Consider the following 20,831-nt stretch of genomic DNA (forward strand, 5'->3'; position numbering starts at 1 on the left):
ATGCACACTAAGCATACTATAATAGACTTACGCGTACTATAATAGTCTTTTTATGAATAAATTTGAAGTTTGCTGCATAATTTGTATAATTTTACAATGATCCTATATTCCTGGCACAAGCTCCTCGCTTGTCGACCAATTCACTTAATGACGTAGTCGTCGAAAAGGAACTCTGTCGTAAAGTGAGGAGTACCTGTATTTTATAAATAAAAGTATATCACAAAAATTTTGATGTTCAATTTAACAATATTTTAAGTCTAATGTATTATTAATAAAATATAAACTAGTTTAGGTCTATGAAACTTAGCTCATGTGAATCTGTAGACTCAAAAGTATCTGAATCTCAGGGTTATTTATTTATTTATATTTAATTAAAATTTCAATTTATAAATAATCACACAAGGTTTTTGCAATAAATGTTTCTTTACTCTTATTGTTTCTTGAATAATTTATAATTTAAAAAAAAAAACATAGTCTTTAAAAATAAAATTTTCATTGCCAACACAATTTATACTATATTCACTTGAAACCCTATATTTAAAAAAAGAAAACCTAAGTCTAAAATTGAAATTGCTTGTATAATCTTGCATTTTGCCAAAAATTGCCATCAACACTCTTCGTTTTAGAAAAAAATTAACAGTCTGTTTTTGTCTTAATCTAGAAATAATTGAATAATTATATAAACTGAGAATCTGGTCAAGTCAGCAGAAAATAAGGAATGATCAAGCTATATGAACTTATATCTATATAAAATGAAAAATTTTATTAAGAAAACTATGAAATAGTCACATTTTATTAGTATAATAAAAATTTACATCAAAGACATTACAGAAGATCGATCCAAAAAGAAATTCAAAGACCCAAAACTCATACTTCTCATTCAAATTTTCTTTTTCAAATATAATAATATAAGCTTTTCTTGACCATTCATATTAAACAATGATATTTAATTCCTAATTAAAATTACAACATTGACATATTCAATATAAATCATTTGTTCTTTTAGATGATTTATAGGCTTGTAACAATAATTGTTTACATTGCATCAAAACAGGGTGAAGAACTTGATATAATAGTGAAATGTAACATGTCTTGACTGAAGTCTAGTCACAACTAGAAACTGTTTATGTGATTAAAGATAGTTGAATTAGTAGAATTAAATGTTGCAATAGGAGCTTTTATTAGAGAACTCGGAAACCAAACTCAGTTAACAACATCCTGAAAACAAATGTTGCATTTGGTATAAAATTATGAACATTACAAGCAGCATAGGTTGTGAAAGTTCATACAAATAAATATATTTTTCATTTTTTATATACTATACTTTGCACAGGATAAAGAACAAAGCTGATGTATAGCTATCAAGAAAGGATATGCATCTGCAGTAAAATACAGTACTCTTAAATACTTCCCTTAGCATTTGTCATAAACATTATTTTTACCATTGTTTTTGTTTGTTTTCTTTTGTGACAGAAAAAAATGTCATGACAATTTTAAACTAAGTATTTTATATATTATATACAATATAAATAGAGTAGATCATAATATTCTTGTTATTGTAATTATTCAAAAGACAATGCCTAAAAACATCAAATTTAAATAAAATTTTGAAAGTTCTGTTCTAATGTTCAGTATTAAATTTAATCTGTTCATTTTTTGTTTGGTGTTGTAAAAATTATATAGTTAACATAAGTAAAAGTTTATTTATGCTTCAAGAAAAGTGTGGTAGATAGAAGAATTAAAGCAAAATATATGAACTTTGAATAATCATTCTTTCAGATTAGTTTGCTATTCAAAACCAAAAGTAGTGAGATATGTATCAACTGATGCAATTTGTGGTGGAGAGACCCACATGCAAGTAATGTGGCTTTCTTTTTTATCCCGTGGAAAGTTTAGTATATAAATATTAAAAAATTTAAAATTTTTGTAAATACCTTATGTGATTTATTGGTTTCTATATTAGATGGAGTAGAACCATGTGTTTCTTTATCAGCAGCAAGAAGGATATATAAAGGCAAAGGTGGTATTGATTGAATTTCAACGTAATCTAGTTGTACTTCTTCAGGAAAAACAGAAATTGATCCTTGTGGATCTAAAGGACTATGTGTATTGGGGGATGCTGTTGCAGCCATAGATAAAGCTCTTGATCGAGACCATGAACGCACTCCACTTTCTGAATCACTCTCTCTATCTATACTTTCAGGAACTTGAAGATAAGTTTTCTAAATTCATAAAATAATCTGTCACTTTTTATACTGGAAACATTTTAATTAAAGAAAAATTATATACCTTAATATTTTCAGTCCCAGATAAACAACGAACTAAATGATTTAATATTGCTTTAACTCTTCTTATTTTGCCAAAACTCATCATTTCCATGAGTTGTTTGGGATGATATTGAGGAAGTACGGGACAAGCTAATCGACTAGCTTCAAATATTCCAAAATCAGGAAGGGATCCCAAACTTGCAACACTGTCTCTGAAATATTAATAAATATAAGTGATTATAGTTGTATTTGAAATAAAATTCAAATTTGTGTTATTCTATATTTGTATCTTTCAGTTGTAAAAAAATTTGATTAAATAATACCTTACAATATTTATCATTGACAATTATTAATAAATTCTTCTTTATAATTTATTGATATTTTATTGATTTTTATTTTTATTAAACTTTGAATATTTAAAATTCTAACAAAGTTCCTATTCCAAAATATATTCAGTAAATATACATAAACAATAAAAACAGACAATTTCAGAAATTTGATTATCTTTTAATATAAAATTTAAAAATAGGATAAACATCTTAAGACAGAAAAAAATTATTTTTTATTAATTGCTTTCTTTAAAATAATTTTAAATTATATCATCATCATATTTTTAAATTCAGACTATTATTTTAAAATTACATATACATTAAATTATAAATATTGTATTATAAACATGATTTTTAATAAAGACAAGTAAACAACATTTAATTCTATTGGAAGATTAAATATTGCATAATGGCTTTAAACTTAGGTTGACTTATGTAGAAACCAAATTAATTGTTGATATAAATTTGATTTCTTTTTATTTTATAATTTCATTATTTTTCCAGATAGATTCTATTTTATATAATTATACACAGTATAGAACTTGATACCTTGGTGAAGTAAATTTAGATTGGTTTTCTCGTTTCTTTTTTCCCTCTACTCCAGCTGTAAGAATATTGTAAGAAGTTGAACGTGATAAATTCCCTGTAGCAGTAGCTGGTAAACGAAGTTGAGATGCTTCTTGAGCTCTTGACAAAAGTTCTTGTTCCTTCAAATTTCTACTATCCACTCCTACTTCTTCTTTTTCTTCGCATTGAGATTCAACATCTATAATTTGACATTAAATTATAATTTAATATATTATATTTTTTCCATCATGACGAATGTTTTACTATTATCCTATTTAATTGCATACATAATTTAACCAATTATTTTCATTATATGTATTGATATTATCATTAATTCTTTTGATACTGTAATAAATGTATTCTGTTTTTCTTTGAATAAATAATTTTTGTTTCATGATAATTAATCCTTGACTTAATAATTATAATTAATTATTAATGTAATATAAAAGATAGTTTTAAATCTATGATTATATATATATAAAAAAAAAAGAAAGAAATTAATCCCTTTTGTACCTAAGTTATGTAGATGATAAACTGTTTGCCTGAAACAAAATAAATAAAGAACTATTAACTTTTGTTTACAAGTTAGCCTCAACATTTCCCTCAATCAATTTCACATTAGAACAGGAGGAGGATAATAAACCCATTTGTTTTTGATTTGAGCATACCTATATAGTATTCTTGTTTATCCTTTAATATGTAACATAAAATTAACACAACTCTCATTGTCAAACAATACTTTTAAACTCTTTCCAATCTCCTGCTGATAAAAATATGGCTATCACAGGTTTAATTTGTAAAGTATATTTATCTCACCAATGCTAGTGTCTGCAGAGTTAAAATGTTTCATTTCCATAATTATAAAAGTGAATTATAATTGAGTATCTCAACTTTAAAGCATGATGTTCATTTCCCATCTCTACTATACAATTTCCATTCCATTGACATAATCCCTATAGAGTTGAATTGACTAAAGCTAAACCAGACACACCACTGTTATTAGTCTACAGAAATGCTAATTTTAAGAATTAGATATGAAGTAATTTGACAAGAGATAGGCACTTAGGTGCCATCTCATGATAATTTATCATGAGATGGCACCTGAGATAACCTAATCATCATCATGAGATAACCTAAACATGTTTTAAAAACGCTGTTACAATTATTTATGACAATTCTGTGTGTAATATAATTTCTTATGATAGAATCTGAAATAATAATTAAATTACATTTTGATAAACTAAAGAAACATATACCATCACAAATAGGTTTCCACTGACTATATATGTGCATTTCATTATCCATTCCAACTACCAAAATACCATCTCGAACCCATGAGATCTGCATTGGAAGAGGTAATAAACCATCGGCAGTTTTTAAATGAGTTGTTCGAATACGCATCCATCTAATCTCCTCTGCATGTAACAGAGGTGCAACCATAGAAGAAGCTTGTTTAAGAAGAGGACGACTAGCTGATTTTGATGCTTTCATTGCTTGAACGTTTGCTTGTGCTATATCTGTTGATACAGGTGTAAATAATAAAACCTAAAAAGAATTAAATAATTACAAATTTAGTTTATTACTACTTGATCAATATATATATACAGGGTGGGCCAACGAAAACGAAACGGCAGAGTGTTCATGTTCGTCCAAGCAAATCGTTCGGACAGGTCAATTTTATTCTCAAGGGGACATCTTTTGCAATAAAGTTTTTGCGATTCTGAATACAACAGACAACAAAAATTTTAAAAACTCATTTATTTTGTATTATCTAAACAAACATTTATTTCGAAAAAAATGTTTGTTTAGTTAATATTCAGATTCGTAAAAACTTTATTGCATAAGATGTCCCTTCGAAAATAAAATCGACCTGTCCGAGCGATTTGCTGGGACGAACACAAACACTCTGCTGTTTCGTTTTCGTTGGCCCACCCTGTATATATATAATATATATATATATATATATATATATATATATAATCTTGAACAACACCTCATGTACTTTTTCAGCAATACTAATTTATTTATGGAAAAACATTTTTACCCTTTTCAAAGGTCTGCATCAGCTTTAATAAATACACAAGATGATTCAAACTGAAAGTTTTAATTAACATTATTACAGAATTTTTTTTAACAAATTGAAATAGGATTTCAAACACAAACAGCTGTGTATTTTAACTGGATATTAAACATAATATACATGAATAAAATATTACAAAATTCAATTGAGATAAATACATTGTAAAATGAAACCAATATAATAAAATAAATTACAGTAAATAATTACAAATATAATAAAACTACAACAACAAAGGAGAGAAAAAAAGTAAAATTATAAAATAAAGTAAAAAGAAGAGTTGTAGCTTAAGACAGCTTGTTGTAAGCCTGATATACTCAATGTCTACTACATGAGTATGTGTCATTCGATTGCCATATTGGGTTATCCACCAGTGATTACCAGTATTTCGATTACGTTTCTTTTTGTTGTTATTAATACAATGATCTGCCCTCAAAGCAAGAAATATTTCATATGTTTCTAGTATTCTTAGCTTATGCATTTGAAAAACTCTTTTTATCAGTTTTGCATGGTTCCAGCATGCAAACATCCTGTGCTCACTTGCTATTTGGGCCAGTGCTATAGTATGTGTATTTCTATTAATGTTGTATTTATGTTTGTTTATTCTTTGCATTAATGATCTGTTTGTTACATATGTCAGTCTTTGATTAAATCTATCATCCTGCACTGGAATTGCATATACTCCTGGAAGTAAGCTGTTATTGATATTGTCTTTGCTGGTTGTTAGAAGCCTGAAGATGCTGGAATTGCATTTATAAATATTTGTTGTATGTTTATTATAGCCGTAATTTTAATGTAATTTATTTTGTTATATTGGGTTCATTTTACAAAGTATCTGAATCAAATTTTATAATATTTCATACATATATATTATGTTTAATATCCAGTTAAAACACAGTTGTTCACATTAAAATCATATTTCAATTTGTTTAAAAAATTCTGCAAGAACATTAATTAGAACTTTCAGTTCAAATCTTATTTATATGTTAAGCATGATGCAGACCTATGAAAAGGATTGAAATTGTTTGTTTAAATAAATAAAATTGTTGTTAAAAAAGTATTTAAGATGTTTTTCAAGCTAAATTTTTTCAACTTGTATAGATGTGTTTTTTATATATATAAATCTCAAAATACTATATCTTGCAAATGTATTTCCATTGAATGACAAAATATTCATTTACACATTTCATTAAATTATTTTCTGTATTCTGAACTGTCACTCAAATGACATAAAAGATATATTTTTAAAGTGAACATGGAATGAAATACAAATTGTTAATACAGTTGACTCCGCATAAGTCGACACCCCAAGGGGAAGTGAAAATGTGTCGAGTTATCCAATGTGACGACTAAAGCTAAGTTGGAAAAAAACCACAAAACTACAATTAATAAAATACAGTAATGCATTATACAGTAGTATAGGCTTACAATATATTGTGTCCTTCATTTACAATTACTCTGTAGATGAAAAACTGAAAAATTCGTTTAGTGTTGTTTGTTTTGAGCACTTAACTGTCTCGACTCTTTTTCAACGATCACAAATGCCTTTAAAACATCATCTTCGCAATTGTCAATTGTTGGCAAGTAACGTCTAAGGATTCTTAATGCCTCTGGTATGAGAAAATGCAAAATTAGATTCTGGTGTGATGTTGATGTAGATTGTATATTTTCTTTTTGTTTATCTGTTATTATTTTATACATAAAAATACATAAAATGTTAAGGCATTTTTATTAATATGTATGTATGTATGTATGTATGTGTATATATAAATACATATATACATATATATATATATATATATATATATATATATATATATTTATATATATTATTATATATATTAATTATATATTAATAAATAAATCGAGTCCCCCTCCTGAAAAAAAAAAAAGTTTGCACCACACGTGTGGAGTAAATTCATTTTTTCGGGAGGGGGTGACGACTTATCGGAGTGTGGGACAGCAAAAGTATGTTGACTTATCCAGTGGTGACAAGTTAAACGATGTCGAGTAAACTGGAGTTTTTTTAAAATTAATGCCTATGTAAGTTGGCCGGGACCATAGAAAACTGACTACTTAACCGATGGTGTTGTGTTATCCGGGTGTCAACTTATGCGGACTCAACTGTATTTAAATTTTTAAAAAATTAGTAAATAATATTGTATTTTTCATGACTCATGCCATATAATTTGCATAATTTATTTGAAAGTCATTTTTAAAATAAACAAAAACATATATACAAATTTTATATAGCATTTAGGATTGCAAATTAATCATTTAAAATTAAATTTTTGTGAAAAAATTATATTGTTTTATATATATATTCACACACAAAGCAAATCCTCATTTATCATCATCAATATGTTCTTGGAAACTGCAATGTTAAGTGAAAAAACAACACGTAATGGAACCAAGTTTACCATAGACTAAATAACAAACAATATATTGGGTTGTTCGGAAGGTAATTTCGTTTTTTTATTACTAGAGGAATTAGATGCATTTTTACCAGCTAATTTTATTTTAAACCACATTTTCATTATATACTTCGACAGCTGACATTTTAAGGCTTATTTGTAAAAAATTTTGTTTGATTCTGTACAATTGTTTTTTTTTTCAGTGACCCATCAAATATGGAAAATCGAAAGCATCATTTTTGGCATATTTTGCTTTTTTATAACTAAAAAATCAAAATACTGTTCAAACAAGAAAAAAATTGTGGTACATGTTTGGAGATGTGTTGAGAGAAAGACAGTGCCAAAACTGGTTTACAAAATTGCGTTCTGACAATTTTAATATCGAAGATACACCACATTCTGGATGGCCATTTGAAGCAAATGAAAACAAAATATAAGTACCAATTGAAGCAATCTGCCATATAACAACATGTGAAATCACTAAGAGATTAAATCTGTTAAATTGAACCATTTATTATTACTTAAGACGAATTGGTTTCGTTTCAAAGCTTGATATATGAGTTCCACATGTTATTAAAGGGAGATGCTCTCTATAGTGGGATTTTAAAGAAATTTTTTTTTGAGCTTTTACCAGACAATTTAACAATTGATTCGAAAGTGTACTGCCATTGAATAAACAAATTGAGTAATATCATCAAACAGAAAAGGCCAGAATTGATCAACAAACAAAGTGTAGTGTTTTACCATGATAATGCCAAATTTCACACAAGTTTGGTAACACGTCAGAAACTGTTATAGCTTAGATGGGATGTGTTATCACACCAACCATATTTGCCAGATTGGGTGCGCACAGATTACTTGTTCCGGTCTATACAAATTTTTTTAACTGTAAGACATTTACTTGAAATGACAACGTCAAAAATCACTTGGATCAGTTTTTTGTAAACAACGATCAAAATTTTTATGAATGTGAAATCATGCTACTACCAGAAACAATGACAACAGGTATTTGACCAAAATGGTCCATATATATTTCAATAAAATATTTATTTATTATAAGAATATTGCGTTTATTTTTCTATGGAAAAAACAAAATTTCTTTCCGAACAACCCAATATAATTCAGTTGTTATTATTCTATTTGGATTTCATTTGTAATTTGTAACCTCAGCATTTACTTTTCACCTCAGAGAATCAATTTTATGTTTACAAAGTTCAACAACGATAATTTAAATTATTACAATATTAAAATTATTTAGTAGTAAATTAAAACATTTTGTGAGCTATTTTCATAAAAAAAATTGAATATAACCAAATTACATTTAGCTGATATATAATAATGTTTTTTCAAATAAAGTTGAAAAAAACTACAAAATTAAACTAATAATAAGTTCATCAAGGTTTACTATAAAATTAGGAAAACTATTAAACTTCCACATAATTATTTAACTGTAATTAAAAATTAAACTTACTTTTGATCCAACTGCCACTGTAAGAACATGAGAACCGTCCTCAGTTGAAACCCAATCTAACTGTACTAAAGATTTTTGAGTAAGAGGACATTGGTTTCCCTGTTCAGAAATTACATGACGTAATGTTTGAAGTGTAGTATAACTAGGAACAGATAATATATGTTGTAACGAAGGACCATGTTCATTTTCAAAATCATCACTTGATGATAATTTTTGTCTTAGTGTATCTACAGTTTTTCTATTTCTAACAGATACATCAACTAACTCAGCAAGATCCCAAGAACTCTCCATCTTTTTGTGTGGCAAAACAACATTCTTTAAACGAATTGTGTCTTCTAATATCCACTCTGATCCACCAGTTGACTCACATTCAAATATAGAAATGCATAAGTTAACATAACGATTTTCGGGATTTTCCGACGAAGGACGCATAAATGATCTTCCACATTTGTATGCACAAGCAAGTCTGCCACTATAAGCACTACTAACGAATAATGGCTGACCTAAATAAATAAAAACAAAGAAATTAATTTCCAAAATCATAATATAAATTCATATTATTACTAAATGTGTTAATCAAAATTTGAAGATTTCAACTTCACTATATAGTACAACTTAAGATGAGAAATACTTTTTTATGGATAAAGAATGTAATGATTTTTAACCTAGAAATATCCTACCTGAAACTTGAACAGCACTAGATTTTCTATTTAACATCATCTCCCATTCAATCCATGTGTATTCTTTATTTGCATAATGATCTTTCTTTAAATCCGCTTTTACATTTTCTTTATTATTAATATCACATTTCCAAAATCTAAAAATCAACATTTGCTTTATTATTTTATAAGTAATGGTGTTTATTAAAATTAATATCAATAAAACAGATATATTATACAATGCTAAAAGTTTAAGAATAGCCATTTAATTTGATAACATTTTTTCAAGACTAAATTCATATCATCAAATTACAAAATAATAATAATAAAATTTTTGAACAAAAGGATAGATTAACAGTTTGAACAAAAACATTGAAAAAACTTTTAAAAACAATCATGCAACATGCAATAAAATTAACAATATTTTATTAGCAGTTATTATATGAAAAGCATTTATAAGTCTTTAAACATTCAATAACTTATATTACTATTAATGTAATTTTTTTTTTCCTGCAAAATTATGAGTAGATTACCTAATTATCACAGTGAAAACTAATCAAGTACATAATAACTTAAAATTATATTAGTTTGGTAATTTGATGATAATTTTTTCTGATGATTACACAGATTGTAGCAGAAATAATTACTGGTATATTCCAAATAAAAATGATTTATGTATTTTTCTAATATTGATTTTTGTTACATTAATATAGTCTTCAACTAAAATTTTAACTTCATTGCAATTATGGTTTAAGGCATTATGGATAGCTGGTTAAATTTACCTATGGTGACCAAAATGGCAGTGCTTCCAGTAATCTCGAATGCGGGCATTTAGTGATGATGTTAATAGAGGGAGCTGCCTAATAACATGTTTTGATTTATGTAAATTTATCAATCTGAAAGTGAAATGTGTTCATGTGTTAATACGCAAATTAATAAGGACGACGTAGTTAGTGAAGTTTTTTCGTGGAACTAGTGTAACCTTTACGGAAGTGTTCTTTATAATTATCTAACAACCAAGTAATATTTTTGAAATTTATTTGTAATTTTTTGTTAAACAATACATTCATTGTTAAAATTTGGTTAATAGTAATAAGCTAATAATGAATTATGTTGATATTAATTCCGATGATTTTTGGTCCGGATGCACCACCCGTAAATTTTTCCAATTACTTGAATCGGATTATTCGGAATTAGGTTTGGATCCAAGGATTAATAATGACTTTAAATTTGCTGTAAGTTTAGGATTACAACATATCGAGGATGTGTGCAGTATATGTTCAAAACCATGTAAAATAGTCTATCGAACTGATAGAAATTCATGTATGTTACAATGTAAAAATTGCAAACATAAGTTTTCAATTTTTTATGAAATGTTTAAGGGCAAATGTGGTAATATTCCTTGGGCTGAAATATCGTCATTTATGTCATTACCTATGTTTGGAATGCACCTCAGCAAATTCAGCTCTTGCTGCAGGTATTTCTACAAAGACCGCTGTCAATTGGTCCAACTGTATACATTTAATAATGCTTATTGCTTTGCACAATATGACCTCATTTAAAATTGAAGGTCTGAATAAAACCATTGAAATTAATGAGACAGTAATATGTAAACATAAATATAAAAAGGGCGTAAACTCTTAAAAGTACAAAATGGATAGTAGGCCGGATATGTAGGCAAAACGATAGTTGCTTTATTTGTCAAGTAAATGATAGATCTGAAAACATGCTTAATTGGGTGATATCTAAATTTGTAAAATCTGGTAGTCTCATATTAACTGATGAATAGAAAGGATATAACCACATAAACAACCTGAAAGGATTAGAAATTGAACACAGAATAGTCAATCACTCACAAAATTTTGTAAACCCATAAAATGGCCAGTAAAAAAGCCTGAAGAAAGGTTTCAAATTTTTGTGAAGCATTTAAGTATGATATATCCGGGTTCCGGCAGGATACCGAAATGGAAAAAAACAGCACAGTCTCAGGACTGTGCCTGCTGTTCCTGTTTCTAATATTAAGAAAGAAAAAAAAAGGAAAACAGAAAAAAAAAAGGCAACAAAACAGAGAAAGTGAATAATAATTGGAAAAAAGATCATCAACATGTACTATGGAGTCAACTTTGGTAGGGAACAAACGTCGAAAAAAGAAAAAGAGGATCAATAATGTAAGTATTTTTCGTATTTCATATAAAAACACATTTTTCATATTAGAAAAAATCCAACTTCAAATTATTGTAACTTTAGTACATCATGGACCAGTATTTTGGTTACTACACAGTCTCAAATCACAGTCAAAATGGCGACCCGAAGCGCTGCCATTTTGGTCACCATATGTAAAATTAACCAAATAGCTTATTGCAACATTTCATAAAATAGTAGTAACTAATATTTATTACCTAACAGTTCCATCAGAACAAGCAGTACATAATAAATACGGAGCAAAACATGCTGGATAAATGTTAGAAGAACTAAGGTGTCCTGCTGCAGGTGTTGCATGAATAACTTCCGCATCAGATGGTAATGGTAAAATTTGTTGGCATATCTGTATTTTAAGAAATTTAAAATGAGACAATAAAACATTAAAATAGTAACACAGTATATATGTATAATTAAAATAGTAACACAGTATATATGTATAATTAAAAATTAGTAAAAGTAATTTTGTCATTAAAAATTAAACCATAACAGAATAACGAATATTATCATAGCTTAAATCCAATATTTTACCACATCAGTAAAAAATTAATAATTATATGTAAGTATAAATAGTAATATTTTTATTATAGATATCATAACCAATGTATGTTTATCTATAATAAAATGATATAATTTATTTGTGTATTATTTATCATCAGGATTGGACAAGTTACAACAAGAGATTTCCACCATTCCTAATTATAAGATTTAATAATAAAAGTGTTGTGTTTGTCTGGATTCTAATTGCTCATATTCAATATCTTAAAGTCAAAATTTAAAAAAAATTTCAATTTAAAATAATATTTTTATTTATAGATATAATAAGATCATAAAAGTAAATTAATGTGAGTATGAACACACACATAAAAATGCTAAAAAATCCATTAAATCATGAAAAAATGAGCAAGAATTATCATTGTACTGTGTGACATTATACAATAATAAAAAAAATGGCAGTATGAGCTGCTGACCAATATGACACTATTTTAGTTCATATAACTTCATGTACAGTACAGTACATGATATATATTACCAAACAAAAGGTCATGCGAATTGCATATCATGATAACTACAGTACTTGAACAAGTGCACACATGTAGTTACCCTGATATGCAATTCTTTGATGTCATCTCAAAAATTTGTATGAAAGTTACAACTCTGTTTTATTATTATTAATGAACATAATAAAAGTGTTCTGTTTTGTCTGATCTTAAATTACTCATTGACTGATATTATATACTCTACAGTATCTATTCAACTAATAAACAAGTGAACATATTTATCAAGCCCTGTTTATTATTATGTCTATTACTACAATTATTATTTATATATAATAATTTAGAATATCTAATTAAATAGATATATTTAAACAAATTAATAAACTTGAAAAGTAATTATATTATTTTATTTAGCCATTTATTAGAAGTAACGTCATAATGACACAAAAATAAATTAACTAAATAAGCAATACTACACAAATAAAAACAAATTACATGTTAAAACATTAAAAACTTTCAATTTAAATATTTTTACAAATTTTTTGGTTTATATGTTTAATTTTTCTCATTTAATTAAAATTTTATAAAATTTATAGCTTAGGCCGCAACTCCACTAGCTGTAAAAGGGCCGTAAAACCCCTCACCGTAAAAGCTTTTACGCCTGAGCAGGTCGTAAAACCAACGTAAAAGCGAGTTGAGCAGTGTTCAACTCGCTTTTACGTTGGTTTTACGACCTGCTCAGGCGTAAAATATCATGGTCACGTGATTAAAAGCTTTTACGGTGAGGGGTTTTACGGCCCTTTTACGGCTAGTGGAGTCGCGGCCTTACATTTTTGTAAACTCAAAACTTATACTATTATTGGATGCATTTGATTAAATATTATTTGAAATGAAATTACTCAAATATTTTCATTTTAACAAGTGCAAAATAAAATTATATTTGATGTATACTTATTAAAAACTGAAGCTAGTGAAAGAAATGTTTCATTTATTTTTTGCATACTGATTTGTAGAAAATAACTGCATTATATGTAAAGCAACATATGAAAAAAGCAAATAAATATTTGAATATCACTCAAAAATGTAATTCACTCAATTAAGTTTAATTAAATAAATAAATTTACTATCCCATTTATTTTAATTTCTGTATTTATAAATATACACCAATATTTCTTACCTTAGTAGTTGTTATCTGAAGTGGAGAAGCATGCAAAGATGAATGTATGTTATCATTTCCAGGCTCAGGACTATTGCTTCTTGATGAATGAGTTGAATGAATATCATCCTGTATTAAATTACTTTCAGGAATTAAAGGTAATTCTGGATCATGGTCTGAAATAAATAAATAAGTGATAAAATCAATAATGTAAATAAAAACATTCCAGGAAATAAAAAGTTGAACTAAAACTTATATATTTATTAATTTTCATATTAATATTTGACTATAAGAGGAAAGTAAATTATTAAATTAATAATTATATAATATTGTTGTGATGATTTGATATGAAGAATAACTAATACATTATATTTATGTATCAGAAATATCAGAAGTAATCAGAAATATAATATGTATTACCTAGCACAGTTATGAACTTTAGCTTAAAATCATTAAAAAATTTTAACAAAATACTACTAAATTTTCTACTATCCATTCATTCTGTAATCTACACAGATCATTGACAAATGATCTGTGATAGATAACAAATGAATTAGAAAGTATATTGAATATATGTTACTAAAAATTCAAATACATACTTTATCTATTTGATACAATATCTATATTATATCATATAAACATTTTTCATTTATTTACCTTAATTCTTTCACAATCACATACAATCATGCTTTTCTCAGACATATTACACATCATTTAAATTTTCAAATATTTCAATTAAATTATTTGATGTATACTGCAGAATCTGTATTTCATAGTCTATTTAAATGTCATCATTTTATTCTTGAGCGTGTCTTAGTTGATTATTTCATGTAAAATAATATATAAATGACGATTGTACAAGCATCAAACAACACATTTTAGTAATATATTACTGATTGACTGTTGCTTTCAAAATAAGTAATCATTTAGTCGTTATTAACTATAGGAGACTAATAATCATAAAATTTTCATTTAATTTGAATATATAGCAATACAAAAACATTAAATATTTTGAAAAAAAGTTAATTTGTATCCTCTAGTTTCACCTGAGTTTCTATTAAACAAAATACTTAAAAAAGGAATCAATAATATGCAATATTCAGAAAAATAGCAAAAGAGACAAGAACCTTCATGAAAGAAAATCTCAAATGAAAAGTAATCAATTAGCAATACAATAGAATATACATTAAAACTGAAAACAATCTATACAAAATGTAAAATTTAAAAATTCATCAAAAATCAAAGTAAAATCAACTACAATCATTTGAACAATATTAATTTTATAATTTTTAACTTTAACTAGCTTTTTAATTAGCTCACAATATCAAACAGTAAGTTTGCAGTTGATATTCTATTATGTAAAAAGTTAATTTAAATAAATGTAATTTTAAAAACCAGTTTGAACTTTGAAGAATTTATACCAGTAATTACATCAAAATTATTATTTAGTAGTTAATTACAAATGGCAAATCATTAATAATTTTATAAAAAATAATAATAATAAAATTCTACTTAAAAACATGAATAATTGTGTGTCGAAAGAACAAAAATTACACATTAAATATACCAAGAAATTTCCCCCAAATCCATATTAGCTCAAAAACATTACCAAAAATAGGGAAAAAAAGTGAAACTACTCTACATGTGGCATTAGTATTGATGAGGTTGTAAACAGACAAAGCGATACATTGTCGGTTGTTAAAACATATCAAGTACCATTTATTAATTCTTAAAATAATTATTAGATAAATATACAGTAGAGCATCGATTAACTGAAAGCTTTCCAGTCGGACTGTGTCATGCTGAATCAAACGTTTTTGATACTAGATTAACTTCTAAATTATAATTTTTTTGTTTTTATATTTTTCAATATATTTATTTTGTTTGTACAAAATAAAGAAATAATTTTTAATGATACAATAGCCTTGATTATTATTATACAAATTTTTGTTAGGCTTAAAATTGGCGAAAATTCAACACGAAGCGACACACAACGGAGAAAAATTTCAAGAACTGATAGGTTAATATATTTTTTCGTACATAATCGGTTATCCGAAAAATCAGTTATCTGAACAACCCGTCCCCAACTGATTCGGATGAACGATTCTCTACTGTATCTCGTTTAAAGTTTCAAAAATGCCAAGTATGTGGTGCTGTGTACCACATTGTTCTAATAGTGCTGGTCACAAGTTTCCAAAAAATCCAATATTGTGAAAGAAATGAATTCACACTGTTAAAAGAGAAAACTGGAAACCAAGTTCATCCAGCCTCATGTATAAAAATCACTTCACACCTGATTAGTATAGAGAGTTTAATATCTTTGGGTAAGCACATTATTTAAAGAATTATGATAATGGTACAATTTTTTTTTCAAGCTATAAGCAATTAAGAGGCTTAATGACACTGCAAGCACCTCGCTTGCAAAATACCTGATGTTTACATCAAAAGTCTCTGTTTAGTTTTAATATCTAGGTGTGATAAGCCCTAACAGTAGAGGCTGGTTTTGAGCACTTACATAGCATTAATGCTAAGTTAATAAAGATTAAAAAGTATATATAGTTGCATGGATTCAGTTGTTAATTTTTTATGCTGAATGAAAAATGAATAGATTTATTTTACTTTATTAGGAAACCTCCCATCAAAGAGACAACCAAAGGCTGATGCTGTACCAAATGTATTTTTTTTTTTTGTCTAAAAAAAAGAGGCATTTTCGGTTGCAAGCAGACGAACAAGAAAAGAAAACTGTGAACACAAAGTTTAAGATAATCATGATGCATCCTATATAATGGATACTGGTATATTAGAAATAGGAGAAGTAATAATAATAAATGAAGAGGAGGCGGCTACTTGTTGGCCTATTAAAAATGATGTGGCAAGCACTATGGTCAGTGGACTACATAGACACACACTTTTGAAGTCCCGATGTCAGATGAAAGATTTCAGTTTGACAATACTATACATTACTATACTGGGTTAGAGAACTACAATTCTTTCAATTCTGTACGTACTACAAAGTTTGGGACCAGCAGCATACAGCTTAAAATATTAAAAGTTTCAGGTTGTAACAGTCACAGTGCCAAACCAGTTGTTCTTGACTTTAATAAAATTAAGAGTGAATACAGCAAATTTTGAGTTGAATAGGATGTTCAGTGTATCTGAAGAAACAGTATGAGATATTTTCATCACTTGAATCAATTTCATGTATTTACAATGGCAGGGGTTAGATATATGGAGTGAGAGATCTCATGTTAACATATACATGCCTAGTGATTTTAAAATAAAATTCCCAAATACTAGTTATTATTGAGTCTCTAGAATACAAAATAAACAAACCAAAAAATCCTATTGCACAGCAGGCTACGTGGTCATCATATAAAAATGACAACACATTAAAAGCAGCTGTAGGTTGCATACCAGGTGATCTAATAAGTTTTGTTTCAGAAGCACATGGTGGTTCTGCAAGTGATCAACAGATTGTACAAAGGTCTTCACTGTGTAAAATAACAGAGGCAAAAGACTGCGTAATGGCTGATAAAGGAATGTTAAAAATTCAGGACTTGATAATTACTAAAGACATAAATACACTCACTTTTATGAGAGGAAAAGCACAGCTGAACAACAGTTTATCTCGAGACAGAAAAATATCTAGTAAAAGAATACATATTGAACACAATATAGGAATGGCTTGTATATACAAGATTTTGAGGCAAGACATGCATCCGATAGTAACCAAACTTGGCAGTGAAATTATATTCATACATTTTACGTTATGCAATTTTAGATCATGCATTGTTGGCAGAGATGCTTAATTTGTTTCACTGTTAGCCTAGCTGTCTATTAATACTGTATATAATTTTTTTTTCCATTTTAGACCCTAGCCTAATTCAAGTTTTTCATTTATAGTATTTTTAAATTTGTGCTTATAAATTCTAAGATTAAGAATGTATACTAGCAGACACAGTAAGATTTTCATTCAATTATAAATGTTTAAATGTAATAATTAACGATAAAAATGTAGATGTAGATTATTTTAACTTACTTTTCTATTAAATCAGCTTTCCTACCAGCTAATTTGGCATCGTATTTTTTTTAATTCCTCTTTTAATTTTAACGTTGTTAACCTTTCTAAATAATATTTTCATTTTTTCATTATTTTAAAGCAAGCTATCCTTTGAACAGGATGCATTGTTTACAACTACATTGATATCCACGACACCTATGTCACGTGATCACTTTTCCCCCCTAATAATTATTTACAAAAAACAAACTGTGTTCAGTGAAAACAATAATAATGATTCTATTTCATTTACAAAAAACTACAACTATAATAAGCAGAGAGATTATCATAGTATCAAAAATGATTAACAAAATACTCTAAGGACCCATACAGAGAGTTTATTAATTAAAATCTTGTATTGATCATATAATTTTCTTTAAAATTATAGTGTGTATAGACAAAAATGAGAAATCAGTTTATGAAGAATCTGTAAAACCATTAAAAAACTTGATTATTGATCAAATGTGTTTGTCTTCTTGCAACTTTACAGGAAATCAGCCATTTCCAAGTATCTATCTGGCAAGAAACAGAATCTATCTGATTCATAATGTCATAATTTAAGCTTTTTTAATAGATTTTGATGTTCATAATGTCATAATTTAATTTTTCTAAAAGTTTGACTTTATCCTACAAGATGCTTATTTAGATCTTCCTCTGCAAGTTTACTATTGATGGCTCCTTCCTTAATGTTTAGCAGTATTCCATAATTCTATTACTTAAATTCTCTTTGTAATTCCTAAATATTCCATAAACTAGCAGAAGTAAAAGCAACTTTAAAATTAAATATAAATTATAAAAAAATGACATATAAAAAGAAATCATACCATCCTGCCCAAACTGAGAAGAAATTAATATTCTCCACATATGCAGTACTGAATCTCCATTTTCTTCTTTTTCTAAAACTACTAAATAAAATGGTTCTTCAAATACTGAACTATGTCTTAAATCAACAACTGCCTGAAGATCAGGTTCAAATAAACCCATTTTTTGGCTTTCTTCATCAGCATGCATTTTCAATGGTGATTTGTTTCCCGTTATTAATTGTTCTTGAAATATATGTAATAGCTGAGTGTTTTTCCAGTCCTAAAATTACATATTAAGTTCAGAAACACAAATTTAATAATATATATTTTTATCTAATCATGAAATAAATCATTACTTTATTTATTTATTCCTTTCAATATAAAGAAGTAAAAATATAATTAAAACTGCTAGTAATTTTAACTATTTTGGAAATTGTAAAATTAATTACCATATTTCATTGATTCTAAGATTCATATTTTTTCACAATTTAATGCTTCTGATGAAATCATGATGTATTTTATATTTAATATCTAAGAAAACTTGAAATTTGATAACAGCAGAATAACAATATAGGCTATCATAATCTGAACATAAGCAAATTTTGTCATATATATTCATTCTGTTTTCTTTTCAGTTATGTACATTGATAATACTACATATATTGAATTCAATTTAAACTTTGGGACATTATATTATCCATCTTGAGAAAGATTACATTATGATCCAACATTAAAATAAAAAATTATGATGATTAAAACAAACAGAAATAGCACCGTAGGCATAAATAAATATAGCTTTAGTTTATTATAGCATATTGGTAAAAAAATAAAAGTTGAAGATAATTCCATGGACAGTTTTATGCTACTGCAGATTAATAAAAAAACTGTACACTTTCAATTTTAAATTTGTTGATAATAATAATAATAGTTTTATAATCAATGTTACCTTAGAATATAAGAAATATGGTAAATTAAATATGGAAAGAAATTTACGTAAATTTATTTAAATCTACCTTTATGTATTATAGGTCATAAAATCTTTTACATATTTAATTTTTTTTTATGATATTAAACAAGGGAAGCCTATGTTAAATACAATGTAAATACAAGATTTCTTATAAAATTGTATGTATAGTATAAGCACTGGAAGTATCAGTTTTACTTCATCATATATAAAGATACAACTAGAATAAAATAAAAAATAATCCTTTATTATATTCTACACCAATTCTATACAATCTTTTTTAACATGACAATCGCTTTCCAAAATTACATTACATTCATCAACCCCTTTCTATGCTAATACAAAATAAGAACAAATTACAAATTGAAAATAAAAAAAATTAAAAAAAATTGGTAGTGTTTTTATTAAACACAAATCAAAATTCAAAACTTTTTTTACTTTGCTAAAATTTAAAGTTATATCAATTAATACTATATTTTTTTAATAATAATAAAAATAAAGAATCCCACACCTTTCTTACAAAAAATGGATTTAAGTGAAATTAGCTGAATATGAAATTTTTTAAAAATATAAAGTAAAATTCAACAATGGGATCGTTAATATCTATAAAATCAATTTTCAGTGGATACTGACTGAATTTTTTAACTTTTAGAATTATACTTATATAATTGATTTTAAGTGAATAACTTAATATAATTTTAACTGAAAATCCAGTGTCAGTATCCACTGGAGAGACCTAACTGGCAAAATGCATATGGATTTATTAGGAAAAGTATAAATAAATACCTTTTTTGATTTGTTAACTGTCTTGTCATAATTTGTCCTTGAAGTCAGTGTAGATTGAGTTATACTCAGATAATTTTTCTAAAG

At 26.7% G+C, this 20,831-nt stretch overlaps 1 protein-coding gene across 2 annotated transcripts in view; it reads right to left on the reverse strand.

Annotated features, from left to right (window-relative positions):
- The window catches only part of Rbcn-3A (Rabconnectin-3A), a 161,001-nt gene that overhangs the window by 81,095 nt on the left and 59,075 nt on the right, over positions 1-20,831 (reverse strand). For both annotated transcript variants that reach the window (XM_067288460.1, XM_067288459.1), the window contains exons 18-26: positions 19,019-19,277; positions 14,159-14,313; positions 12,184-12,329; positions 9,806-9,942; positions 9,126-9,628; positions 4,420-4,708; positions 3,146-3,362; positions 2,290-2,479; positions 1,935-2,222 (exon numbers count right to left, since the gene is read on the reverse strand). In XM_067288460.1, the coding sequence (XP_067144561.1) occupies positions 1,935-2,222; positions 2,290-2,479; positions 3,146-3,362; positions 4,420-4,708; positions 9,126-9,628; positions 9,806-9,942; positions 12,184-12,329; positions 14,159-14,313; positions 19,019-19,277 (2,184 nt within the window). The remainder of the gene's footprint in view (positions 1-1,934; positions 2,223-2,289; positions 2,480-3,145; positions 3,363-4,419; positions 4,709-9,125; positions 9,629-9,805; positions 9,943-12,183; positions 12,330-14,158; positions 14,314-19,018; positions 19,278-20,831) is intronic.

The sequence above is a fragment of the Centruroides vittatus genome, unplaced genomic scaffold (genome assembly GCF_030686945.1).
Source record: "Centruroides vittatus isolate TY-2023 unplaced genomic scaffold, ASM3068694v2 scaffold_861, whole genome shotgun sequence".
Classification (NCBI taxonomy): Eukaryota; Metazoa; Arthropoda; class Arachnida; order Scorpiones; family Buthidae; genus Centruroides; species Centruroides vittatus.